The sequence below is a fragment of the Pelodiscus sinensis genome, chromosome 20 (assembly GCF_049634645.1).
Source record: "Pelodiscus sinensis isolate JC-2024 chromosome 20, ASM4963464v1, whole genome shotgun sequence".
Classification (NCBI taxonomy): domain Eukaryota; kingdom Metazoa; phylum Chordata; order Testudines; family Trionychidae; genus Pelodiscus; species Pelodiscus sinensis.
The window spans coordinates 10,442,086-10,460,026 of NC_134730.1; the positions used below are offsets into that span (position 1 = coordinate 10,442,086).

At 46.3% G+C, this 17,941-nt stretch overlaps 1 protein-coding gene across 4 annotated transcripts in view; it reads left to right on the plus strand.

Annotated features, from left to right (window-relative positions):
• PRPSAP1 (phosphoribosyl pyrophosphate synthetase associated protein 1) overlaps positions 1-17,941 on the plus strand; it is a 62,462-nt gene that overhangs the window by 19,257 nt on the left and 25,264 nt on the right. For all 4 annotated transcript variants that reach the window (XM_025178146.2, XM_006136477.3, XM_006136475.4 and 1 more), the window contains exons 4-7: positions 2,810-2,876; positions 14,106-14,278; positions 14,739-14,854; positions 17,553-17,608. In XM_025178146.2, the coding sequence (XP_025033931.1) occupies positions 2,810-2,876; positions 14,106-14,278; positions 14,739-14,854; positions 17,553-17,608 (412 nt within the window). The remainder of the gene's footprint in view (positions 1-2,809; positions 2,877-14,105; positions 14,279-14,738; positions 14,855-17,552; positions 17,609-17,941) is intronic.

The window sequence follows — 17,941 nt, forward strand, 5'->3', positions numbered from 1 at the left end:
ACCTCAGTTGCCATGTGATACATGCGATTTACAGTGTTATAAGTACCTCCAGTTCTAGGATCGTTTATATGCTTTATATATTAGCAGTAAGACCTTGCAGCATGTTTGTTGGAAAGTGAGGAAAATTCAGACAGTTTTGCACTGAAGAGCCGTAGAAGAGTGCTCATTCAGTCCTGAGCAGTCAAAACAGAGATATTTTAAGCTGTTTGGATGTTAGTTTCTGCTCTTGTATAGTTATAGATCATCATTAATAACTCTTTGTGCTTTCAGGTTTTGCTCTTGGCTCCAGTCTAACTTATGGTGACTGATTGGCTCTTTCTTCAGGAGTCTTGACTTGTGCTTGCTGCCTTTTGAATTTACTGGATTGTGGATATAACCTTTAAATTGGGGTATTTGATTCAGGGTGCAGGTTCATCCTTCACTGTATTTCTTACAAAATACAGGACTATGTAGCACTTTAAAGACTAACAAGATGGTTTATTAGGTGATGAGCTTTCGTGGGCCAGACCCACTTCCTCAGTTCAAATAGTGGAAGAAAATTGTCACAGCCATATATACCAAAGGATACAATTTAAAAAAAAATGAACACATATAAAGAGGACAAATCAAATTTCAGAACAGAAGGGAGATGGGGGGGGAAGGTAAATGTCTGTGAGCTAATGATATTAGAGGTGATAATTGGGGAAACTATCTTTGAAATGAGTAAGATAATTAGATCCTTTATTCAGACTCAGGTGTAAAGTGTTGAATTTTAGCAATGAATAACAATTACATACAATTCATTAATGTCTTTTGAGCTAGCTCCCTTTCAGTTGTCACAAGTAGGGATGTTAAATTGCAGTTATCAGACTAATCATGTAGTCAATACAATTTGTATCGACTACATGATTAGTCAATAAGAACTCTGAAGAGATGCAGCAGAGTCTCTGCCGGTTTGTGCTGGCTCAGGGAGCCAACTGTGCTGTGGCTCTGCATTTTAAATGTAGTAAGAGCCTGGTACAGCCTCTGTTTGTGGCAGCCAGGGTTGGCTGCTGGCAGGGGCTGCTACAGGAGGAACCCCTGACTGCAGCCAGCCATGTCCTCTACGAACAGAGGCTGCTCCAGCAACAGACCCTGTTCACAGCGGCCAGGGCTGGCTGTGGCTAGGGGCTGCTGCCAGAGTAGCTCCTGCGTGCGGCCAGCCCAGCCACCGCAAATAGGGACTGTTTGGCGGCAGCAGTCCCTGTCCATGGGGGGCCCCCACTCACTGCTGGGACTGCCCGCAGACAGGCTGCTGCCTAAGCAGCCTCTACCCATGGCGACCCTCAGCCCACCGCGGGCAGAGGCAACTTTGCAGCAGCCTCTTCTATTCCCCCCTCCCCTCCCACTATCTCTGATAGTCAGCGGGGGGACGGGGGACAGGCAGCACCAGCTCCTGTTCCACCCGCGCCCCCCCCCCCTTGCTACCTCTCGGAAAGGCAGCAAGTAGTTGATACTCAGTTGACTTTTAGCTAACATCCCGGCTGTGTCTACATTGGCAAGTTGTTCCGGAAAATCAGCCGCTTTTCCGGAAAAACTTGCCAGCTGTCTACACTGGCCACTTGAATTTCCGGAAAAGCTCTGACGATCTAATGTAAAATCATCAGTGCTTTTCTGGAAAAACTATGCTGCTCCCGTTAGGGCAAAAGTCTTTTTCCGGAAAACTGTTCCGGAAAAGGGCCAGTGTAGACCGCACAGTAGTGTTTTCCACAAAAAAAACCCCGATCGTGAAAATGACGATTGGGGCTTTTTTGCGGAAAAGCGCGTCTAGATTGGCCACGGACGCTTTTCCGGGAAAAGTGCTTTTCCGGAAAAGCGTCCTGCCAATCTAGACACGCTTTTCCGGAAATACTTTTAACGGAAAACCTTTTCCGTTAAAAGCATTTCCGGAAAATCATGCCAGTGTAGACGTAGCCCCCTAGTCACAATTGCCCAAATAATTGGACTTTGAATTTTGCAAACCTGCTAAACTTCTCCCACCTTTCTCCTCTCCCCTTCCCAGCAACTTAGTTTCTTATTTTATCATGAGTCTATGGAAAATGAATACTTGACAATTCTTCATGCTCTGGTGGTAGTGTTCTGGATTGCAGAGCTGGTTCTTTAGTTGGCTTATTGTAACTTTGAATTTGAGACTGGCAAGGGGAGATGGTTTAAGTGGAGACTTGGATTTCTGACCAGAAAATGATTCTCTTCATTTAGGGGAAAAAGCTTACTTCAAAAGCAATACAAAAGAAAATGCATTCCTACTTTGAACTCTGCACTGCATATTATTGTGTAATAGCCTGTAAACAAAGAGCTGACCTCACCCTAAGATATAGAAGGGCTTGTTCATCTGTTGGGAAAATGTTGTAGGCTGTTACATGTATGATATTTCTTTTTCTCTGTTATGTGGTGTGACAGCTTTTTACAGCAAGAGAAAGGGAATAGAAAACCTCCAGACAGTTTTTTGCTCCTTTGGAATTGAGTAATTTGTTCTTTCTACCCCCCCATGTAAGGTTATTGCAGTTCAGTATAATTCTCACTGTTTATTACATCCCATTGTGAATATAAATAGCTCGTTACATCATGCAAACTCCTTGTTTCCCAAGAGCAGCATTCTGGAAAATCCAGCTGGCTTACTTGTTTATAATATGTAAATTTTCTTTGGGTAGATTGGGTGGGTTTTAAAACTGCATGCTGAATCTGGCCCTGATTCCTGACCTTCTGGAAAAAGTTGCTATTAATGTGCTGCATTGTCTACTTCATTCCCAAGCAGTAGCCCTGGGCTGACTATTTTCTCTGTCATCTTCAGAAACAAGAGTTGAAATAAAAGAATCTGTCCGCGGTCAAGATATCTTCATTATACAGACAATACCCAGGTAGGTACTTTATGGCTTAATTAAAATCTGGGGTCATTGGAAAGTGCTTTGAATTTCTAGCTCAATGGATTTGTTGTGAGGTTTTTGTATTTACTTGCCACCATAGTAATGTGATGGTGGCATTTTTTTTAAACCAGCACTGTTGCCTTGATGCCCATTTCTGTTGGGAGGGTGTTGTTTAGCTGTCACAATTCCCAGTGTATTAGCTGATTGCACCACAGTCATCTTAAGTATATGACTTCAAGCAACAACAAATACAACTGATGGCTGTGAATGGACATTTCTCTATTCTATTCTGTGCTACCTTGTCTTTGCAGACTGTATGGCTCAGTGATTTTGATTAGCTCTTCCATTTCAGGTTGTGTAATTTCCTCTGCTTTCAAATTACCAAGCAACAATAGGAGCTGTTGCTTTCATTACAGGTTGAATTACTCTTTCCTTTTCCTTTCCCTTTCCTTTCCTTTGATTGTAATGATGTGAAACAGAATTCAAGCTAACTCTTTGCTTCCTGTGTTTCCATGACATTGTACCATTCCATTCTGGCTCTTAGGTAGGCCTTACGGTATTCCTCGTCTGCTGGGTGTACTGACTTTGGGTCAGGAGAGCAAAGAAATACTTGACTTAGAAAACTATCCACTACCCGAGAATCTTGCTTGATTGAACGGTCTGGGAAGGCAATGAGTTGAGTTTGGAGATCTGCACTGATTCTGCTGGTTTCTTGTCAGGTGACTAATGCAATCAGTGAAACTTGGTGCTGGAGTATAAAAAAACTAATTGCGGCCAGTGTTCCCTCTAAGCTGCTTAGCAGCACAGCTTCACAGTAATAATCCCCGCCCAGTCAGAGGCTCAGGGCTCTGTGCAGCTTAGAGAGAACAGCTAGGTCTGATACTATTCTTAGAGGGTTGCAGCTAGGTCTGATACTATTCTTAAAGGTGTCAGGGGAGAATACTGCATGGTTTTTGGCTAGCAAAGAGAAAAAACTCATGAGCTTTCAGGGCTTTGCCTCAACTTTCACATTCTATTATTATTGTACAACTCACCAGCACTCAAGAATAAATTGATAGTGGAATATCTTATGAGCAGAAGCCTTTTTCCAATCTGCTCTGCAAACACAGTCCAAACTAAAAAAGTCCAAACTCATCTCATTCCTAAAGCTTGTCTATATTAACAAAATATCAAAGACAATATAAGATCAGCTTGAATCTTTTCCCCAGGATTTGCCGTTCATAGGGTTCCTTTCTCAAAACTATTCAGCATGTACACTAGATCAGTGGTCCCCAACCTTTTGAGGTTGCCGGGCGCCAGGGGGCGTGGCCGTTCGCCTGCCGGGCACCAGGGGGTGGGGACACTTGCGTGCCCGGGGGCGGGCCCCCCCCATAGCTGCGTGCCCGGGGGCGGGCCCCCCCCATAGCTGCGTGCCCGGGGGCGGGCCCCCCCCATAGCCGCGTGCCCGGGGGCGGGCCCCCCCCATAGCCGCGTGCCCGGGGGCGGGCCCCCCCCATAGCCGCGCGCCCGGGGGCGGGCCCCCCCCATAGCCGCGCGCCCGGGGGCGGCCCCCCCCCATAGCCACGCGCCCGGGGGCGGCCCCCCCCATAGCCACGCGCCCGGGGCTGGCGCTCTCCTCCCCCCGCAAGCGCCGCGCACCCGGGGCCGGCGCTCTCCTCCCCCCGCAAGCGCCGCGCGCCCGGGGCCGGCGCTCCCCTCCCCCCGCAAGCGCCGCGCGTGGTGTTGGGGACCACGGCACTAGATGGTCTGTTCCCAGAAAAGCCACTCTCATCATTTATAACAAGGCGAGGAAATAAGTCCCCTCCTCTGATTGATTAACCAGACCAACTATTTTTTCCTAGCTGAATCTTTTTTAATAGAATGGAGTGTTTGGTAGGGATGTGAAGGTTTAAGATATTAACCGATGGAGGAGCGCTGCAGAAAGGGGCTTCTCAGGCATCCCAGCCAATGCAGCCTCAGTCTTGTTTAGCCAATTAAATGGGATTTTACATCCCTGGTGTTTGGGCAAACACTGATACCCTGTTACATGTACATAATAATTTTCGATTATTATTTAGTTAAGATTATGTACATTTGAGACAAATTATGGGTTTTCATTAGGGAAATGAGAAATTAAAATTTGGGCAGGCAGTAAACTTGGGAGAAAACTTAGATGTGTCAGTAATTCTTGTCAGCTTGTCAAGAATTTTGTTCTTCCCCAGACCTGATTTCATTCATCATTGCTGCGTACAGAATCTCTGTTCTTTTATCTTTGTATGAGTGTTGAAAGGACTTGTCCTCCAAATGAGCAGCCACTGTGATGTGCGCAAGGATCTTTATTCTTCAGCTTCATGTTTGCTTCATTGTTCCTTCTAAGCAATGCAATCTGAAGGTTGTCTCCTTTCTGCAGCACATTTTAAGTTCATACTATCAGGGGTATTAGGAAAGGAAGCGGACTCTTTAGCAGTGCAAAACTTGATATTAAAATATTGTTCAAATACTATGGAATCATACTGTAAGTAGTAAAGATGGAAAAGTTGGTACTGAGATACAAGAAGCTAAGGGGAGAGTAGTGGAGTGTGACTGGAATGAGGTGCCTAACCCCAGGAGTGTTTATCTACACTGTGGGGAGGGCAATAATTTTTGCAGCAAAGCCACTTAATGAATTTTGGTATATGGTCATGGACCGGCTCCACCCTCGGAAGTGGTGGGGTTTGAGTCAGAAGGCTGGGGACTAGCCTTCCTCCAGAATTGTTTGGGGCCCGAAGCTTTGAATTAAAATCATAGTAAAGGGCTCGTGACTCACAGCTCTGGCCCAAAACCATGAGACATTTAAATAAAATCCTTCTGTCTGAGCCACTGCCTGGAAATTCGGTGGCACAGGCAGTAGGATATAAATAAAAAGCGGCCAGATGCAGTCTGCGGGCCGGATCAGAGTGTTAGGCAGGCTAGATCTAGCCCTGGGCCACATCTTGCCCAGCTCTTGTCTACACTACCAAGTTTTGTGGCCAAAAACTGCTTTATGGTGACAAATCAGAGTATACACACTGGAATGTGACTTTTGTTGGGGAAAAAAAACACCCAGTTTATGCAACAAAGAACTTTCACCCCATGAGAGATTCTGTCCCCCCCCCCCCCCCCGTTGTTGACAAAGAGCCAGTGTAGACCCTGACAGAATTGGCTTCCACCAGTATCCTGCAATGCCTACCCTGATTGCTCTGATCAGTGTTTTGATCTCTGATGCCCTGCAGCCATGTGTGCCCCTCCCCTTTCAAAGCTCTGAAAAGTATTGGAGAGTTGAGTGTGCTGCTCAGTTTAGGGAACAAAGCACATCCTTGGACTACTCAAGTTCTGCCCTGCACTAGGAACACAGCCGCAGGCAGATTGTTGCTACAGAGGTAGGGAGGGAAGCTGCTCTGCTGATTTGACATTCATCAGAACCAAGAGCTCGCAGAGTTACACATGATGCCGCTCCTAGCAGTTAAGGAGGCTATGGGAGAGCTCTGGAAGGAATAGCAAGATATGCAACCATCAGCTCTGCCTTTCCACAATACTGCATTGTAGGATGCACGTCCCCAGTGTGGACAAGGTCTGTCAACAAAGGGAGCAAGTGTGAACACCCTGTGGTGATTTTTGTTTTGTGGACTTTTTGGTGTTGACAACTTGATAGTATAGAGAGAGCCTACGTGTTGCATAATAGCATCTCTCTACTGTTGAGCCAGTTTAGTCATGTCCCTGGGTGCTTTACCCACCACTAGAGAGCCTCTTTCTGTTTGTATCTGGGAATTAGCTCTTCCAGGTCCACACCTCTTCCTGTAGTTACATTTATTCAATCTGAGTCTTAAGCATTTGGGATGAAACTTGTCCTGCTTTGTGGCTTGACCTGTTGGCTGGGTCCCAGTAGTTTCCCCTTCCAGCGCAAGTTGTGTTCTCTGTATCTTGTGACCCCAGTGTCCCAGACATTCTTCCCTTTCACTGCCCCTTAATGGTGCCACTTCCCACAGTGTCCGGCCAGGACAAGCTAGGCCCACCATCAACACTGGGTTCTAGCCCAGAAGCTCTACAACAAGCAGTCAAGGTCTGCACAGTCCTAAATTATTGATGAATTCCTGGGCTGTTTCCTTTCTTGCCTTCTTTCACACTGAGTCTGACTGCACCCCCCCTCTCTCTATAGCCCATTCTACTGTCAGCTATTTGGCTTCATCCAGACTCTCTTGCTCCTGTCAGCTGAATGTCCTCTAATTTCTTCATTGCTCCCTGGCTCCTCCTCCAGGTGCAGCTTTATGCAGTTAATTGACCTACCATAACCCTTTGGGCTTTGTGTGGGGTGGACACACCATCAAAAACCTCTAGCATAAATAACTCTGAGTTTCATAAGGTAATGTTGGAAAATTGCAAAGACTGCAGGAAGATTAAAGATAAGCTACATGGTAGAGAAGAAAACTTCATGATTATGATTCAAGGTAATAAGCAATCCAGGAGTAATAGAGTCTGTAGAATAACATTGGTGCAGGCCTTTGGGGAATGAGGAGTACAAGTTGAACCTCTCTAATCCGGCACCTGTTGGCCCCAACCAGTCCCGAACTAGAGAATTTGCTCAACCATAAGAGATTAGTATTGTCTAGCAGTATTACCAACATTTCCACTGTTTACTGGGCTCTTTGAAGACATATAGGGGTAAAATAAAACTAAATAACAGCACAGAACACTGAAAGCCAGGACTTGTGGCTGTATACAGACTTTATAGGACTGCAGGAAACTTGGCCACACCCATGATAAATAGACATCTGGCTAACTAAAATCATGCTGGACCACAGATGTTGCTTGACCAGAAAGTACTGGACTAGAGAGGTTTAACCTCTAGTGTAGTACTTCCTCCAGAAAGGATGAATGTGATAGACATAAGGAGGCAAAGGTGACCAGCCATTTAAGTGAGTTTGCTTTTGTGCAGTTATACATCACTCACCACTGTAGTTTCTCTTTTCCTTCCGTTCTTTTTCTTTTATGTTTGTCATATATGGGTTGTTTTCCTGAAATGAACATAGTCATTTTCATGGTTTTAAAATCAGTGGTACTCAATCCTCATTTGTGTTTGTTTTTAAAATTTTCTGTGACATAAAAGTATAAATAAAGAAAAGGCGATATAAAATGTAAAGTTCCAAAGTGTCCTTTAAACAGTGCATTTTTAAAAGCCAAAAATGTAACATGGAGAATAGCATCCTTCTCTCACCTCTCAGCCTTACTGACATGACCATACTACTGAAGGAAATAAATGGCTCTTTGTTCATTTGCCTTCCTGAGAGGCAGGGGGCTGTTTTATATAATTCTTGGCTGGGTGTTTCATAGCACACAAAGCTTTCTTGTATATGCAGGCTAATAGAGCCAGTAGGCTAACAAACACTCAGAATGTTCACGAAGAAACAAATAGAAGTTAGTTTCCAGAGATCGGGGAAGTAATGAAGCTAGAATGGGACTAGTTAGTTGTATAACACTTGAGATGCACAAAACAAATCAGTAGTTGAATGGAATGGTACTTGGATTACTCTTGGTCTCAGAGCTTTCAGGAACATAACCCTATTCAGGGAGAAAGTAGAACTCAGTGTGGTCAGAGTACAGCTGGTCCCCGAGCTGCGAACAGTCGACTTACAACCGTTCGCAGTTACGACCAAAACTGTCATAAATGGCGGACCCTGAGTTACGAACGCGATCTGTGCTTACAAACAGTGCGGTCACGTGTAACTCAATGGGGTCCGACTTGCGAACAAACCGAGTTACGACCAATTGCTTGGTCTGTAACCAGTTTGTAAGTCGGAGAGAGGCTGTACTGCCCTTTACTCAGTCTCAGCAATCAGTAACTTGAGATGCCTGCACTGGCTTCTGAGGAGTTGCAATGGACTTGTGGAAGAGAGACCATCCCGGAAGTCTCAGAATTGAGGTTTTTACCATATTTCCCTTGCCCAACATAGCTGCAACTGATGATGTTAAACAGTTTACTGATAAGCATGAGGCTTACTGGTATGCATACCAGTTAAATGGTTAACCAGCCCTTGCTAGTGAAGCTGGAGTAGCCCCAGCTGCAGAGGAGACAGGCTGGGTGCTCAGGACCTCACAGCTGAGGCGTGCCAGGCCTAATTTAAGAGACTTAAAATAGTTAACTGGTTAAATGCTAGTGCTTAACTGGTTAACATCCCCGTCTACAACATGCATGAGGTCAGACTAGATCAGTGGTTTTCAAACTATAGGTCAAGACCAAGGTTCCTGCTAAGTTGCACAGCTGCTTAATGAGCCTCACCCAGCGGTTCAGAGCTACCTTGCAGGGAGCTGTCTGACTGGAGGAGGAGCCCCTTTCCCTCAGCTGCAGCAGCTCTCCCCTCTGCTCACCCTACCACACCCTTTTGTCCCCTCCCTACGGGCTGGGAGAGGTGTACTCCTCCCTACAAAAACTTTGCAAACTGCCCTCCTCCCCCGTCCCATTTTGAGTCAGAACCCCCATGTTTAGAATGCTGTGTAAACATCTGAAATTGTGAAATTGACCAGTTTGGACTGGGAATTCGGTAGGGTTATACTGATGTGTATCTGTGTGTAGTAGTGGTGTATTGAAGGACTGATGTATAATTTCACAGTTTCCTCATGACAGCTGGTGTAATAGAATGGGTAAGGATGTCTTTGTTCTGAGGATATCACTGGACTTTCCGACCTGTGGTGCTTATATTTTCCACAAGGCTCTAAATCAGGGGTGGGCAAAAGGGCCTTTGCGGGCCGGATATGGGGGCGGGGAAGCGCGTGAAGCTTCCTCCTGCCCTGTGAGCAGCACACAACGCTTTGAAGTGCTCTTCACAGGGCAGGAGGAGATATCACACACTCTCCTGCCCCCAAGCCCTGATTGGCCTGAGGGCAGGAGGAGTGTGCAAAGTTTCCTCTGCCCTTCCCCCCCCCACCCTGCGAGGAGTGTTGTACGCTCGCGCGGGGCAGGAGCAGGGTGAGGGAAGCTTCTCACAGCTCCCTCGCTCCCAGGCCAATCGGCTTGGGGGCAGGGAAGCGTGTGATGTGTCTTCCTGCCCTGCGAGCAGCATGTGGCACTTTGAAGTGCCACGTGCTCGCAGTGCGGGGTTAGAATGGGAGGAGACTTTCCATACTCCCAGGCTAATGGCCTGGGGGAGTGGGAAGCCTCTTCCCTCCTTGCCAGGGGCATGAGCGCCTAGTAGGAAGGGGGGGCAAAGGGGCTGCCCCATCTCCAGTCCAATTATGGTCTGGGGGTGGGGAAGCCCAAAAACATTCTGGTCCCATCCCTTCCGGGTTAGGCTCTGCCCCTTCCGGAGCGGCCCCTGGACACTTCACACATTTTTGAAGTGGCCCTCGGCCACAAATTATTGCCCACCCCTGCTCTAAATTGTCATTCATCCCCGTATAGCTGAGTCAAAGCTTATTGCCAGGATAGGATAGAACATTTGGTAACCAACACCACCATATTCAGTGGAAAGCAACACTATGCTTAAGTCTCTCCTTATCTAAAGTGGGCTGAAGGAATGTTTTTTATAGATAAAGCATAGCTGTCTTATCAGTATGCCCAAAGTTAGTTAAGATGGGTCTTTTCTCCCAGGTCTTTCTGCCATGATCTGGGTATATGTTTCAATATTCACCTTTTTCAATGGATCTTCCCAATAGAAGCTGTTGCTTGGGGGGTTTAGCATTGATATTATTGTTTGATGCAGCCTGTCTTTCATCTCCTGAAAACATGAGTAGCGCAGAGATGCTGGCTTCCAGCAAAATATATTGCCTGCACTAGGGATGTGAACAACTAGTGAACTATCCAATAAGCAAATGCTTGTCAGATAGTCGACACGCTAATAGACCTGCTGAACCTGGGCTCCATGTGGCTCTGCCACTTTGAAATGCCACAGGGAGCATGGGGTCAGCAGGTGATTGCTTGAAACCCCCGCTGGCCCCATGCTCCCCGCAATGCTTTCACCTTGGAAGTGTAGCAACAACCCTGGGACTGTTGCTACACTTCAAAGGCAGAGGTGGCCTTGTCAACTAATCAAATAGTCGATGCAAATTGCATTGACTATTTGATTAGCCAATTAATCTAAATTTAAAATCCCTAGTCTGCACTTTATGCTGTGCTGTTTTTTGGAGTTGGACAACGGAGGGGAAGTCACTTGTTCATTTACACTGAACATTTTAAGGAAACATGTTCCATGATTTGGATCCTAACTTAATGATACAGACTGCAGGGATGACATGTATTAGTTACAAAAGTAATTTTCTCTCCAAAATATTCATCATGAAATGTTGATCTGGTTGAACTCCAGCATATATTAGAAAAAAATCATGTTGGCGGAAGCTTGTTAAATACATGCTTTCACAACTTGTAGCCTAAGATCTGATCTTTCTTCTTTGTGGGTTTCTCAAGAGGTACTGGGGTCATGGGATCTGTAAACGTTGCTGTGGCCAGAAGATCGAACTTCCTGATCATGGTGGTCTGTAATATGGTTTGGGCTTTTAGAGATTCCTTTTCTCACAATAAAACTCATTCACATTTTCACTTCTAACAATGAGCTAAACAAAATACAGTGAAACCTGCATTATCCAGCCCTGTACCAGCCAGTTCTATTAAACCGGCATTTCTGATTTTAATTGAGCCAGTTGGCACAGGTCTGGCAGGCTCCTTACCTGGCTCTGTGGGGCTCCTTGGAAGTGGTGACATGTCCCTGTTTTTCTTAGGCACAGAAATAACCATTAGGACTCCCATGTTGGCTTAGCAGTTCCCATTGGCTGGGAACTGTGGCCACTGGGACCTGCAGGGTCAGTGCCAGCAGGCAGACGCAGCATACAGAGGTACCTAGCCGCTCCTCCTCCTGGGAGCAGTAGGGATATGTTGCCACTACTGGGGAGCCACCTGAGGTGAGTGCCAACTGGATTGGGCACCTCAGCCCCTCTGGCACCTGAAAGCCCTGCCCAGATCCTCTTCTTGAATCCAAACTCCCTCCTACATCCTAACTCTCCCCTCTTTCTCCCACAAACTCTCTGCTTGAGACTGAATCCCATACTAGAGTAGAGTTGTTATCGAGTAATCGTCAACTTCAGTATCGACTACTCGCTTCCCGCCCCCTTCCCTTGTCCAGCAAAGGGGGGGGGGGGGACAGGAGCCAGCATAGAAGCCAGTTCCCCCCAACAACATCTTTGTAGTGCTGCCTGCCCCCGCCCCATTGCCTCGATCAGAAGCAGTGGGCGGGGGGTGAGGAAGATAGGAGAGGCTGCTGCGAAGCAGCCTTTGCCCAAGATGGACCATGGCTTGCCAGGGGTAGCCCTTGTCTGTGGGGGGTCCCAGCAGGGAGCTGGACCTCTCCTCGGACAGTGGCTGCTACTGCCAGCCAGCCCATTTGTGGTGACCAGGCTGGCTGCGCGCAGGGGCTGCTGTGGCAGCAGTCCCTGTCCACAGCCAGCCCTGACCGCTGCAAACGGGCTGGTGCTGGAGCAGCTTCTGTTCACGATGGCCAGGGATGACTCTGGCAGCAGCCCCTGTCCATGGCCACCCCAGCTGATGTGAACAGAGGCTGCTCTGGCACCAAGCCCTGTTTGCAGCAGCCAGCTCTAGCCACCAGGAGCAAGGAGACCTGGCTTGCGCTGGTCCGGGACACTGCACCTCTGCATTTTAAATGTAGTGAGAGTCCAGCTGCTCTTACTCCATTTAAAATGCAGAGCTACAGGCCACCAAGAGCCGGGACTACTCAGGCCTGCCTTGAGCTGGCTCCTGGAGCTACCGCTGCTGCAGCTCTGCAGAGCAGTCTTTATTGGCTAATTGTGTTGACTACACGATTAGTCCAATAACTGCAATTTAACATCCTATATTGAACTCCTGTGTGGATACAAAATTCTTTATCCACATCTGGAGACATAAAAATGACCAATGGATATCCGCATCCACATGTGTGAGTGTGGATCATGGATACCCTGCAAATTTGTGGGTATTGGATACAAAATTTGTATTCACATTAAAGATGTAAAAATTAAAAAGAAAACCACTAACCATGTAATCGATTGAAATTCAATCAGTTACACGGTTAAACACTCCATGTAGGGTTGCCAGGTGTCCAGTTTTGAACTGGGCAGTCCAGTATTTGAACTTTCTGTTTGGGAAACAAATTGAGAAAATATAAATGTCCAGTATTTTCTAAATAAGATGTAATGTCAAGTGTGTCCGGTATTTTTGTTGAAACCATCTGGCAACCCTAACTCCACGGGCTGCTAGCACTGCAGGCTCCCAGCGGTGACTGGGAGTTTAACTGGTAAAATTAATAGATTAACCAATTAACAGATTAGCATTAGTTTAACTATTACATTCCTAATCCACATCCATATCTGCAAAAATGAGCCACAGCTATCCATATACACAGATGCAGATATAAAGTGTATATCCAGAGATTCTATGCGATACCCCCTTCTGTACTCTTTCAGCCTCAGCCTGGATCCCCCTCATTGTGAACCTCTCATTTGTGGCCCCACCCTGCAGCTTGCACCCCCAGCCTAGAACCCACATACCATACTCTGCCTCAGCCCGGAACCCTCTCCCACACTTTGAACTTTGTTAGCCAGAATATTTGACCAGCAACCCTTATTTCCCCAACATGCCAGATAACGAAGCTTATACCGTACTAACATAGAGATCAATGAAGTATTGGAGAAAGATATCACTTTCTAGAAGAAGTTGCAGCAGGGTGTGTTGATCTAAGGTAATTTGTTTCTGTATAAAGCCAGCTGCACATGTTGAACAAATTCCCTCCTTTTGTTCACCTTGACAAGCTTTGATTTATAGTACCAATATGTTATTTTTGCTATAGAACTTATACAGAAGTTCATTATTACTATTTAAGAGCTTGGTCTGTGGTAAAAGCTGATTGAAGGTCTATGGTTTTAGTATATTTAACTCAACAAATGCTACAAGAGCTAAACCCCATTTTCTCTATAGTTGACAGCCTGAACACTAAAAGGTGTGAAAGGCCATAAACAAGGAAAAAGCAAGGAATCAGAGTTAAGGGTGAGGAGTGGTAGCTGTTAATTTGACTTTTGGTAGCAAGTTCTGTTTAATTTTATCAAATCATGTATGTTAGAAGCTTTATCTAAAAAAGGCGCAAAACAAATTACTTTCTGAACACTAAATAAAGAAGCTAGAGACTGTGGGATGGAATTGTTATCAGAATACTTCTTCACTAATATTTGGAATGGTTTTCAAACCTCTCTTAGAGATGTGAACACTGCTGTAATGGAATTGTTGATAATGGCTTATGCACTGAAGACTTCCTGCGCCAAGAATATTATTGGGGTCATCCCTTACTTCCCCTATAGCAAACAAAGCAAAATGAGGAAGAGGGGCTCCATAGTCTGCAAACTGCTGGCTTCTATGCTAGCCAAAGCAGGTGAGTGAGTCATGCAAGAAGGCAGCAAGAATTTTGGCCTTCATAATTTGTTCAACTACCATGAACCCCTGGGAATCAGCTGTCCTTCCTTACCTCCCTTCTGATACTTGGAGGCAAGCCCCAAGTTCTCAGCCCCTGTTGGGGAAATTAATATTTGTTCATCTATCTGTTACAGTTGTATCTGGGGATGATCCATAAATATCTGATTAGGGATGCTGTATTAATATGCCTATATTATGTTCTCTCTGGTGCTGCGTTGTCAGTGGCTGGTTGTCAGTACTCGTATAAGCTGGTACAAGAAAAGGCTTTGAAGCATCTGTTAAAATGTGGCCTAAAGTATACTGACATAGGATAAGTTAGAGAACATGAAATTTGGACACACATGGATTGTATATTCCAGAAAACATTTGAGAATAGGAGAGGCTATTTAGTGATTCACTCTTTTTTTTGGTGTGTTTAGGTTTAACACACATTATCACTATGGATCTTCATCAAAAGGAAATCCAAGGCTTCTTCAGTTTTCCAGTAGACAACTTAAGGGCATCTCCTTTCTTGCTACAGTATATACAGGAAGAAGTAAGGTTTCTCACGTTTTATCCATATTCATTTGCATTTAACCTTTATCTGATGATATATAGCAGGGGTGGCCAACCTGTTAAAGATGAAGAGCCAAAATAGTGATGGCGAAGAGAGGTGGGGAGAGCAGAGTCTCTTCCCTGCCCGGCCCAGTTCTTTGCTGGCAGGCAGTGCCCAGGGCTGTCTCCAGCCCAGCTGGGCACAGCGGGGCACTGGAGAAGGGGCTCCCCAACCCTGCACACTGCCCATGGAGAATAGCATGGCATAGCCTAGGCCTTGGTGCACCACATGTGCCGGCCGCCCAACCCCAGCTCTGCAGAGCAGGGGACATGCATATGTGGACGCACGCACACATGCACACCTCCCCCTCCCAAGCCAACAAGTTAACAAAGAGGGGTACCCAGCTGTCCCTGCCCTCCATCTCAGTGTCACTTCTATCTCTGGTAGATATACCCATTCTAGCTCTGAGGCTAGTGCAATTCTATTTCTTATGCTGGGACAGGCTTGTCACCCAAAGTATTCAAGCAATTAGCCTATCTTGCCACTTACACCACTATGGCTACCCTTCTGCTACCATGCTAGCTTGAACGCAGCTAGTGTAGATATTTCTGCATCGGGTGTAAATGTACCCAAAGAAATAGCTGTGTTCTGCAGTGTGCACCTTTTATAGTTGTTGAAGCCAATAATGAAAGGTGGTGAAGAATGACAAAATGTTTCTTAATACAGATTGAACCTCTCTCAGCCGGTATCCTCAGGACCCAGCCAGTACCCTTGGGACATGACCAGTGCTGAACTAGAGATTTGCCAAACCATGGGAGGTCATTATTGTCTAGCAACACTTCCACTGCTTACTGGGCTCTTAGAAGACATTTCAGATAAATTAGAACTAAATAACAGCATAGAACAATGAGGACTGGTGGCTATAAACAAACTTTAGAGCAGTGGTTCCCAACCGCTGGTCCACAGATCTGTGCCAGGCCGTGAACCGCTGGCTGCCGGGCCACAGTGGTGCTGGGGGCTAGGGCTGTGGTATACTGCCCAGCACCTCCTCTCCCGCCGAAGCTGTTGGGAGATGCCTGTCCTGCCCTGTGTCTCAGAAGACAGAAGAGCAGTTTGCTGCAAGGCAGGAGGACCGTGCAGCACCAAGAATGGCAGTCTTAGAGTAGCTGTGACCATGGCAGCAGCGCCCAGCTGGCAGCTGGGAGGCAGCACAAGGCTAGGTGAAGGGGGCAGGGGTAGTAGTGGAGAACTCAAAGGCAATGTTTCTTAACCAGTGGTACGAGTACCCTGGACATACTCCAGACTTCTCTCGAGTACCCCAACACAACTGAAATTTGGAGAAAACTGAATTTTTGTTTTACAGAGCTTTATTATTTTTGTACTTTTTACACCCAAAAATGTCATCGTCCGCCCGGCTACGATGGAGTTGTTTAAACAAATGTGTTGCAATGGTAGAATAAATTTGTCTCTCTCTGAAAACTGTAGGTACTGGAGGCACTTACAATTTTTTTTTTAAAGGGGGTACTTACAATTTTTTTTTTTTTTTTTTGAAACGGGTACTTTTTTAATAAAGTTGAGAAACACTGTTCTAAGGGGTGGAGATTCTAAGAGGCGTGGAGCTGATACTGGGGTGCACTGCAACATCCAGGGTGGGGAGCTGGCACTGAGGGAGCTCTGGGATGGGGCTAGTAGTGGAGGGGCTACAGGGGCCAGACTGGCACTGGGAGGCTCTGGGGATGGGGCTAATATTGGGGACTGGCACTGGGGGGAGCTCTGAAGGGGTTGGGTATAGTGGGGCTCTGGAAACAGGAGGCACTGGCACTGGGGGATCTGGTGATGGGGGGGGCTGTAAGGTGTAGGGGGTTGGTGCTGAGGAGTTTGGGGGGGTGGGCACTGGGGGGCTGTGAGGGCAGGAGCCTGGCACAGGTGGTTGGGTGCAGGGGACTCTGGGGTTGGGCTGGTGCTGGGAGGTAATGGAGGAGTGGGAGGGGGCCTCTTGGGGTTATGGATGGCACTGGGGGGGGGGGTCTCAGAGCTGGGGTGTGCCCCTGCCCCCACAGTTACCATGAACAGCTGGCTTCAGCTGCCACTGCTGTCTGCCACGTGGTGACTGCCAGAGCTGAAGCTGGCTGTTTGTAGCAGCTCTGGGGGCCAGGAGTTTTGACGGACAGGCATAATTTTACTTGCATATTTGCACAATGAATATGCAAATATGTAAGTAAAATGTTACCTATCCATCAAAAGTGTGTGAATGGGTTTGCCAGTCCACAGAATAATAAAAGTTTGGGAACCACTGCTTCAGGGGGCTGGGGGAAACTTGCCCAAAACCCTAAGTGGACATCGGCCGGACCATGGATGTTGACAGATCTGAATGCGCCAAACTAGAGGGGTTCAATCTGTAGTGAATTCTATGAACTAATTGTATTGCTTGAAGTATTTTGAGCACTAATTTGAGTGCTACATAATATTTTGGTGCAGCTTATATACACATTTCTTACTGCCCTTTATATCACTGGTGTTAGAATGGAATTTTTTCCTTTCATTAGTACTACAGCATGAGGTTCTCCCACTATTGCCCTTGATTATAAAGATGTAGACACAGTTGTCCACCCAAACTGTAATGAGTTAAGAATAAGTACTATATATATTAAAGTATTCAGTACTCTACATTTTAGTAACTTTTTTCTTTTTAATCCAGATTCCAAATTACAGAAATGCAGTTATTGTAGCCAAATCTCCTGATGCAGCGAAAAGGTAAATTTGCTTCCTGGCTGTCTGGATGTACATTTTGATAAAACTTGCTGTGATCTGGTATTATGGAATGCATTGTCTCCTGAGACAATAAATCTGTCTGTCCAACTGTTTTGCAGTAAAACACTGGATTCAAACTTAGTGCCACCAATCTATTTGGTGCAAGTGTCTGGATTGTCACACAACCAACCTTTACACTTTGTGGGAGGCCCAGACTTGGAACTCCTAGCAGCTGGAGTATTGAACAGTTTCTGTTTACCTGGGTGTTAGAAGTTGTCTGAGCTTCTCGCTCGTTTAAAGGGTGATAGAGCCAGTATCAGGTAGAGACAGACTACA